We start from the raw sequence: 10,278 nt of genomic DNA, 5'->3' as shown, positions 1-10,278 counted from the left end.
TCTTTTGTCAGTTGTTTCGTTTGCAAATATTTTCTTCCATTCTGAGGGTTGCCCTTTCATTTCATTTATGGATTCCCTTGCTATGCAAAAGCTTTTGCATTTAATTAGGTCCCATTTGTTCATCTTTGTTTTTATTTTCATTACTCTAGGAGGTGTGTCAAAAAAGATCTTGCTACCATTTATGTCAAAGAGTGTTCTGCCTATGTTTTCCTCTAAGAGTTTTATACTTCTGGGCCTTATAGTTAGGTCTTTGATCCGTTTTGACTTTATTATTGTGTAAGACGTTAGGTCATTTTTCCCCCCTCTGGGAGCCTTAATGTGATACTGACAATGTTGCCTTTTCTGAACAAGTGAATAAGTATTTGCTTATTCCAGCAATAAAATATTTTGAGATTTTTTTTCTAAATTTGTCTTTTGCCTCTTTTAAATATCTTCCCAAATGATGTAGTGTTTTGTTTTAATTATTATTTTGGGTCATAATTATTTTTATACCTTACATTCCATCTCATTCTTGGCCCAATTCTTGTTTATTTTGTATTTCCTTTCACACTTTATCCCATGAAGCTTAGGCACGCCTTCTTACTTCAAAAATAGACTTAAATCGTGTATATCCCTTAACTTAGGACGTCTGAAAACACCTAAGATCTGTTCTTCCACGCGCTGGTGAAATAGCGCAAGGATACACCGAAGAGAACAGCATATCACTCCTCAGAAATCACACACATACACGCCTGCCAGGAACAGACACCCCAATCCCAGGAGCCAAAAGGCAAAGAACAGCGGCTCTCTGGCTCCCAGCTCTGCGGAGTTTCTGGAAAGGAGGAGGGCTCCACTCTAACTTGTTTCACACCTGGCTCCAGCTTTGCAAGAAGGTAGAGAAGTCCTCCGCGAAAAGTCTCTATCTTGCGCCAAAGAAAATAACTAGCTTTCTAAGTTGATCTCTTTGGAGGTTCTTTAACGGAGAAGGCAATGGTACCGCATTCCAGTACTCTTGCCTAGAAAATCCCATGGGCGGAGGAGCCTGGTGGGCTGCAGTCCATGGGGTCGCTAGGAGTTGGACTGAGCGACTTCACTTCCACTTTTCACTTTCATGCACTGGAGAAGGAAATAACAACCACTCCACTATTCTTGCCTGGAGAATCCCAGGGACGGGGGAGCCTGGTGGGCTGCCGTCTATGGGGTCGCACAGAGTCGGACACGACTGAAGCGACTTAGCAGCAGCAGAGGTGCTTTCACGGGGAGACTGGGATCAGAGTGGTCTCTTTTCACCCTTCTTAAAGAGGAAATGGGAGGGGGCGAGGCAATCGCGGTCTCAGATGGCAAGGATCCCTTGAGGGTGCGCACGCTGCGAACTCACCGCTCTCCGGTTTCCCCGGCAGCAGTTTCACCCCGCCCGGAGGGGTGTCCCCAGCTGCCGGGACTGGAGGCGCTCGCGCTCCGCCAGCCCCGCTTTCCTTCTTGCCCTTCAGTCGTGCCCTGCAGCCTTCGGCCGCGCGCTCCCGCCGACCCGACGGCACCCAGCCCGCAGAGCCGAGCCTGGTAAGGGGACCCCGGCGGGTGTCCCTGCGTCCTGGAGGACTGGGAGCGGGGCAAAGAGGGAGGGTTCTGGAGGCCGCGGTTGAGTCAGAGCTATTGATTTCTGGTGGGACCTCGAACCGGTTCCGTGCTTCTGGGGTCTCCTGTCAGTGAAACCGGTCGCCGGTGGAGAGCGTTGTGGACAGCAGCAGGTTCCCACTGGGAACCAAGCGGATTTGGGAACCGCTCACCCCGCGTTCCCGCCCATCGCTTTCCACAGCGCTGCAGTCTTTTATGTCTAGTTCCCTACTTCTTCAGTTCAGTTCAGTTCAGCCGCTCAGTCGTGTTCGACTCTTTGCGACCCCATTAATCACAGCACGCCAGGCCTCCCTGTCCATCACCAACTCCCGGAGTTCACTCAAACTCATGTCCATCGAGTTGGTGACGCCATCCAGCCATCTCATTGTCTGTCGTCCCCGTCTCCTCCCGCCCCCAATCCCTCCTAGCATCAGAGTCTTTTCTTAGCTCTTTTGATTTTCATTAAGCTTCACAGCGTTTCATAAAGCTTCGCTAATATTCTCAGATGCTGGGAAAGATTGAAGGCAAAAGGAGATGGGGGTGGCAGGAGATGAGATGGTTAGATAGCATCACGGACTCATTGGTCACGAACAAACTTCGGGAGATAAGGGAGGACAGGAAAGCCTGGCGTGCTGCAGCCCATGGGGTCCCAAAGAACTGGACAGGACTGAACAACTGAACAACAATTTGACAGATGAGAAAACAAACTCACAAGGTACCCTAACTAGGTAGAGCAAACTTCTTTAGTTTCACCTCCCTAACTTCACCCATACCACCCCCGCCCCGTCCCTGACAAGCACCACCTCCCAGAGAAGCCTGGTGCAGGAATCCATGCCCGGGGCTCCACACGACGAGTACCCTCATTGAGCCACGTTCCCAACGAGACCTCTCAGTGGACATTGTTCCAGGACCTTGATCTTCTGAAAGCCACCCCGTTCTCCCCCAGAGACACCACACGTTTCCTGCCACATGATGTAAAACTCGCTCCTGTGGCAGAGAGACCCCAGCATGTACAGGAACCATCCCTTTGTCTGCTGTTAACCCCCTGTGAAAGCCGTGTTATGAAGTCCTGAGGCTAAACTGTGAAACCAGAGATGCCGGAATACAGAGGGACTCAAGCAGACAGGGAAGGAGAGACTCATGAATAAGGCAGATGAAAAATGTTTTTACATTTCCTAAAACAGCAGAAGAGAGCCTGCTTTCTAGTGATTTGATAAAATGAGATAGCATCAAGATAACATCTGGTTCATCCAATTTAAAGATCAAAAGGTATATGATGTTCATTTGCTTCAACCTCTTCCCTAAGCTAGATCCCCCTGCTGTTCCTGTCAGATACCTGTATAATCTCTGCTCGCACACCAGCTCTCTCATGATTCCTGATCCCATGTGGGGAGGATTAGGATTTTCCTTGTGGAGAAGAAATCTGCCTTCACTCTTCATTCCCCCGCTTTTGTCTGTTCTGCAATTGACACATGTCACATTGCTTCAGGTTCACAATGCTCCCGGATGTCTTCCTAGGCTTGATTCAGTCCTTTTAATATCCTGTCATTTCAGCATTTCCATCAATATCCTTCTGACTAGCCTCTGGACACTTTGGTGTTTGTTAATATCCGCCCCCAAAAAATCTATTCCTTGGAGAGATGTGTCTCCTCCTGGCAGCCTGACCCACTCAGAAGATGCTTCAAGAGGATGGTGCTGCACCTCTGCTCCCCAATTCAGGACTTTGATGGTGTTTTGTGGCAGCCACAGAGCCCCATTTGGGCCACACTGATCATCAAGTCATGTAAAAACACCAGATTGTTTAAACTGAAATCTTTCCATTCTGAGCAACTTCTGTCCCCTACAATTTTATGTTTGAATAGTTTTTTTTTGTTTTTGTTTTTGTTTTAAAAAAGGCACCCAAGATTTTGCAATACAATTCTCTTTGTTGGTTTTAAGGCAAGCTTCCAGCCTATCTGCTTCAGTTTATGTCCTGACCATGGATGGCAACATGGTATGTGGTATGCCAAGAGGCTCAGTGACTTTATCTTCACTTCTCCCCCGATGAACCTAGGAGAATATGCAGGCAAAATGAGCCAGTTTTTGTTCTTAGCTCCAAGACAGTTGTGTGAACATGGGCATGTTAGTTGAGACTCAGTTTCTTAATATTGTAATAGAAATTTTAATTCCTATCTCGATCACATCATAGGGAATTAGGGCAAACAATTAAAATGATGGATATGAAAGAAAAATTGAAAATTACAAATGGCTGCACAGAGGGTTATTATGATGGTGAAGTTCATCATCAACATTGTCACGACTGTCATCATTGTCTTTACTACTTCAATATACTGATTCCAGTAGAAATGTCATCTGAGATAGAAAAGATGTCAGAGAATTTGAGCAATTTTAGCAAAAGCTAGAGTATAATTTACCAGAGGCAAAGACACCAAGTGGGAGAAGGTGGTAAGGAAAATGCTCTTCTCGGGGGTTAAGGAAAGGAAAGGGGTGCAGGAGGAAAAGAAAAGGAAAATTATTTTAGTATATTCTGATAGTGTGGCTGGGGATTGTTTCCTTAATGAGGACCATTTCTATGCATCTCAACTGAGTGAATACAAAAATGTGAAAAGGTAGAAATAACAAATTTGCTGAATAGCAAATCAACTATGGAAATCATTTTTAATTTAATGTTAATCAATAAAATGCAAGTTTAAACCAATTAAGACATCCTACTGTATGCCCAACAGGGTGACCAAAAAATTAAAAATCTAGTATTACCAAGTATAGGTGAAGATTTGCGGGATGCTTGTACATGGCTGCTGCCAGCACGAGTCACCACAAGTTTCCTGGAGTCAGATTTGGCAACATCTAGTTAGGGGGAAGCTGGACATTCCAGAGAGATTGTCATGTTGGTCGTAGCACTACTGTTGGTAGTAATAAAGAAGTATTTGGAACACTAAATGTTTGTTAGGAAAGAACTGGATAAAATGTTACATAAATAATGCCACTTCTGTAAAAGATTAAAATACCAAAAAGTACTGTATCTTAACTATAGACCGATGTGTATGTACAAGTGTAAATACACAATTGAGATAGACACATAACATTTCAGAGTATTGTTTGCCTCTAAAGGGAGAGGGAGAATGAGACTCGGGGTTGGGGGAGTCAAAAAATAAATAAATGAAACTATGTGTGTAAAGTTTTAACTTTCTCAATTAAACAGAACAGCGGTAATAAAAATGCCAAAATACTGAGATTTGTTCATTGCACATCGTGGAATTTGTTTCATTACTCAGTGTATTTATTTTTTTTCTTAAAATGTTTGTTTCATAATGGCATAATCTTTAAAACTGAAAAAATATAGACTCAGTGGTGGTGGTTTAGTTACTAAGTTGTGTCCAACTCTTGCAACCCCATGGATGGTATTCTGCTAGCCTCCTCTGCCCATGGGATTCTCCAGGCAAGAATACTGAAGTGGGTAACCATTCCCTTCTCCGGGGGATCTTCCCAACCCAGGAATCGAACCCGGTTCTTCTGCATTGCAATACCATTCTTTACCGACTGAGCTATGAGGGAAGCCCATAGTTTCAGAATTTGTCTTAATTATAATTGCAGATTGCATGTTTACCTTTTCCAATGTATGCTTACCTTTTCTAGCACCAAGAATGACACAATAGTATGCCTCATCTGAATGAAACATTTATCTCCATGGTTTTGCCAATTTCTGCTTATGTCTACTGGGACTTTTTTCAAGTTGTTTTTGGGAAACCCACAAGGAAAGACATTTGATTTAAAACAGAGCAGGAAATTACTTTATCTTGAATTTGTCCCAAATGTCGTGCTGTCCCTCAGTCATGGCACTGGTTTCTCTTTCCCCAGCTCCTCAGAGGGAAGGCGGATGATGACAATGTTCGGCCCTCTTCCCCTTCTCTCTCTCATGTCCATCCTCAAAGGAGCCCTGGACCCCAGTACATTGTACTCTCCTCTTTGCCACTGGGATGTCCATCTGATACAAAGAGTTTCTGGGACTGGAAATGCCCAGTACGTCGAACAAACCACTGTCACTTACATCAAGGCAACTTTTATTCTCTAGTCTAGCAAGTTTGCTTTGATCCCAATAATAATAACAAATAATTTTAAAGTCTGGCTTCTTATTCTGTAGAAGTCTTTATTTCACACCTTTTCAGCTTGAAAGGAGATAATCAACTGGTGTGTATTCAGACATTTCTTGCTTTCCTGTAGAATGAGGAAGAAAAGCAAGGGTTCACTGTATTAACATAATCTAGCATCATCTGGCTTGCTTAAAGTTATATATGGATATTTGAAAATAAAATGTTAGAAAATTAGCAATGAAAATGGCTCATCTAAGGATAATTGTTCTCAGCTGTCTTAATTGGAGGTGTTCTCAGATCTTATCAACTCCTATAAGGATACCAGCTTTTATTCCTTTCCTCTTTTTATTCTAGAAGCAAATTGAAGGGCTGCAGAGAAGCAGATACGCAACCATGGCTGAAGGTAAGAAACCTTCCAAATTCTCAAGCTCTCTGGACACCAGGAGAGAGCTACTGTCTTCCCTCCTCCACTCCCTGACCTCAAACACTGAAACAGAAGAGAAACCCAGTTACTTTAAACTGCAGGAGAAAAAGGCAGCTATCATGTTCTTTATCTTCCCTACTATCATCACACCCTACACACCCGAGTATGACACTCTGACCCATGTGGGAAATGTGGAAATAAAACTTCAAGTCAGAAGTCAGTGGATTTGGAATCAAATTGTGGAAATGATGTCTTCCCCTGCCTGTGCTCAGCTGAAAAGAGCAAAAGTTCCCCATAGAGATTTAGTAATCATGTTTGGAAAAAAAAAAATTCAGAATACTTAAGTAAGGGAAGAGCCAACACAGAGTAAAAGGAACAAAATAACAGATTTTAGGAACCTAGAATGAACCTAACTCATGCGGGCTCATAAGAACTCCAGAAGTCCTTGGATTCTCACTCTTCATCTCTTGAAAAGTTTAGCTCTTGGCACAGTGTCACCCTTGTCAACTCTTGCTGTTGTGTGTTGTTGTTTAGTCACTATGTCATGTCCAGCTCTTTGCAACCCCTCAGACAGCAACCCACCAGGCTCCTCTGTCCATGGGCTTTTAGGCAAGAACACTGCAGCAGGTTGCCATGTCCTCCTCCAGGGAACCTTCCCAATCTAGGGATCAAACCTGTGTTCCATGTCTCCTGCTTTGGCAGGCGGGTTCTTTACCAGTAGCACCACCTGGGAAGCCCATCATCAACTATACTCCAGGATAAAATAAAAACTTTAAAAAGAGAATCACAAACGTAGTAAAACGAAAAACTCTTTTTTTTTTAATTTTTTTACAGGCGGGATAGACCATCAGGGCTTTGAATCCTCCTCCTCCTTGAGGATCATCCTGGTAGGCAAAACAGGCAACGGGAAAAGTGCCACCGGGAACAGCATCCTCTGCCAGCCCGTGTTTGAGTCCAAGCTGGGGGCCCAGTCGGTGACCAGGAAGTGTCAGAGGGCAACAGGCATGTGGAATGGGAGGACCATCGTGGTGGTGGACACGCCCCCCATCTTTGAGTCCAGGGCCCAGGATCAAGAGGTGTATGAGAATATCGGAGCCTGTTACCTGCTGTCGGTGCCAGGGCCCCATGTGCTGCTACTGGTGACCCAGCTGGGGCGCTTCACCGAGCAGGACGCGGTGGCCGTGAACAGGGTGAAGGAGGTCTTTGGGGCGGGAGCCGAGAGATACATGATCATCCTCTTCACCCACAAGGAGGACCTGGTGGGCGGATCCTTGGATGAGTACGTGGCAAACACAGACAACCTCAGGCTGAGGAGCCTGGTCCGGGAGTGCGGGAGGAGGTACTGCGCCTTCAACAACCGGGCCTCTGGGGACGAGCAGAGAGAGCAGCTGGCTCAGCTGATGGCCGTGATCGAGGGGCTGGAGCGGGAGCACCAGGGCGCCTTCCTCACCAACGAGCTCTTCTTTGACGCACAGATGCTCCAGCAGATGGGGGGTGGCGCCCGTGGAGAAGGTCAGAGGCGCTACCTGGACAAGGTACGGCTGCAGGTTGCAAAGCAAAAGCAAGACCTGAAAGAGGCCAAGAGAAACTGTGCCTTCAAGGCACTCCTCCGACTCAAAGCCTGGATCGTTTCTCATGCCAAAATATTTGTTCTCATCCTATGTCTTTTGATTTTTCTTGCCATTGTAATTAGCTTGTATAGTTCGCATCAGCGTTGAGTGTTTTCAGATGACAACTGCCGTTTGCTTCCATTTTTTCAAAGTCAGCATATCTATCTGTGTTGATGAGGAATTTTATTTGCTTTTTACATAATTTCATTTTCAATTTTACTTCCTTGCATCAGACACACCATCCCTTTTCTTCAGTTCCTTTTTAGGTAAATAGAATCCAAAGGGAAAAAAATTTCCCCTTTCTGTTGTGTTAAAAATGGTGAAGGCAGAGACTTCCCTGGCAGTTCAGTGGTTAAGACTGTGCTTTCAATGCAAAGGGTGCAGGTTCAATCCCTGGCTGAGAAACTAAGATCCCATACGCTGTGCAGCCAAAAATTAAAGCAAATAAATAAATAAACTTAAGAGCAAAATCTTTTTTTAAAAATGGTGAAGACAAATAATAAACTATCTGCACATCATCAAGAAATATTGGGGAGCTTGCAGAGCAGAAATTGAGTGGACTGACATGTGTGAGCGAGCGTCTCACTGGGGACCTCTTTTTTACAGTTGGAATTCCTTATTTTAGTCAGAAACATACTTTGACTTCCTTGTAGGTTGTAAAAAAAAAAATAGTAAAACAAGAGAGAAAGACTAGGGTGTTCTGGGATGTCTCTGTGGTGTGAAGAGGCTGGGGGAGAAAGGAAGAAGGCCCTGGAGATGGGGTGGGGAGGAAGAGCTCCACATAGTCAGCCACTGGGAAGTTGAAGAACCGGAAATCCTTAGAGCAGGGCTAGAAAAGAGCCAGATGGTGAGTGTAGCAGTTCAGGCTTAGCTGGCCATCTGGTCTCCTTCAACACTCAACCATCTCCTTGTAGCACGAAAGCCACTCTGGACAAGAAGGAATGACCTGCAAGGCTGCATTCCCTACAAGTTTATGAAATTGAATTGCATGGACTTTTCATACGTGGCGATGAACCATTCTGCTTGTTTTGATTTTTTGACCCGTTGTTGCTGTTGTTCAGTCGCTCAGTCCTGTCTGACCATTTGCAACCCTGTGGAGCATGCCAGGCTTCCCTGTCATTCACCATCTCCAGGAGCTTGCTCAAACTCATGTTCATTGAGTTGGTGATACGACCCAACCATCTCGTTCTCTGTCATTCCTGAATCCTCCTGCCTTCGATCTTTCCCAGCAAAGATTTTTTTGAAAGATTTTTTTCAGTCTCTTCTAATGAGTCAGCTCTTAGGTGGCCAAACTATTGGATCTTCAGCTTCAACATCAGTCCTTCCAATGAATATTCAGGACTGCTTTCCTTAAGGATTGACTGGTTTGATCTCCTTGCAGTCCAAGGGACTCTCAAAGAGTCTACTCTAATGCCACAGTTCAAAAGCATCAATTCTTTGGTGCTCAGCCTTGTTTATAGTCCAACTCTCACATCAACACGTGACTAATGGAAAAGCCATAGCTTTGACCTTTGTCAGTGAAGTAATATCTCTACTTTTTAATACACTGTCTAAGATTGTCATAACTTTTCTTCCAAGGAGCAAGTGTCTTTAAATTTCATGGCTACAGTCACCATCTACAGTGATTTTGGAGCCCAATAAAAGAAAGTCTGTCATTGTTATCACTGTTTCCCCCTCTCTTTGCCATGAAGTGATGGGACCAGATGCCATGATCTTTGTTTTATGAATGTTGAGTTTTAAGCCAGCTTTTTCACTCTCCTATTTTACCTTCATCAGGAGGCTCTTTAGTTCCTCTTCACTTTCTGCCATAAGGGTGGTGTCATCTGCATTTCTGAGGTTATTGATGTTTCTCCCAGAAACCTTAATTCCAGTTGTGCTTCATCCAGCCTGGCATTTCACATGATGTACTCCCCATATACATTAAATGAGCATGGTAGCAATATACAGCCTTGATGTACTCCTTTCCCAATTTGAAACCAGTCCATTGTTCCCTGTCCAGTTCCGAATGCTGCTTCTTGACCTGCATACAGGTATCTCAGGAGGCAGGTAAGGTGGTCTGGTATACCCACCTGTTTAAGAATGTTCCACAGTTTGTTGTGGTTCACACAGTCAAAAGCTTTAACGTAGTCAATGAAGCAGAAGTAGATGTTTTTCTGGAATTCTCTTGCTTTTTCTATGATTCAAAAATGTAAAAACACTCCTCAGCTCATAGAACTGGCCTCAGCCTGGATTTGCTCTTCAGGTTGTGGTTTGCCCACCCCTGTCTTAGAGGAGGTTTTCCATCATGGGTTGAGCTGGGATGTAGTGGAACATTTTGAACCCCAAGGTCAGCACAGTCATGTGTGATACCTGTAGAAATTTGGGGAAAGGGTGGCAGTGCACATTTCAGTGGTAGAAAAGAGAAGCGGGCAGACACTGGGGTGAAGTCTGAGCAGAGGTCAATCAGTGGAAAGAGGAAATCAGATGAGGAAGGGTGTGGGTGACCCCTTCCCAACTTCTCCTTTTATGGGATAGCTGCCCGTCCCTTTGTACCCTGTAGGGGAGACCTGCAGTCACACAT

At 44.7% G+C, this 10,278-nt stretch overlaps 1 protein-coding gene across 1 annotated transcript; it reads left to right on the top strand.

The window, feature by feature from the left end:
• Positions 1–1,284: 1,284 nt before the first annotated feature.
• On the top strand, positions 1,285–9,660 carry LOC129552768 (GTPase IMAP family member 5-like; the record flags this gene model as incomplete). The annotated part of the gene is made up of 3 exons (XM_055421515.2): positions 1,285–1,539; positions 6,039–6,087; positions 6,943–9,660. Coding segments are annotated over 3 exons (1,188 nt in total), but the record flags the coding sequence as incomplete, so codon positions are not given.
• Between the last annotated feature and the right edge of the window lie 618 nt (positions 9,661–10,278).

This window comes from Moschus berezovskii, chromosome 3, assembly GCF_049115385.1.
Source record: "Moschus berezovskii isolate FMDL1 chromosome 3, NW_MosBer_1.0, whole genome shotgun sequence".
Lineage (NCBI taxonomy): Eukaryota > Metazoa > Chordata > Mammalia > Artiodactyla > Moschidae > Moschus > Moschus berezovskii.
This window is presented reverse-complemented; position numbering and strand designations above follow the sequence as displayed.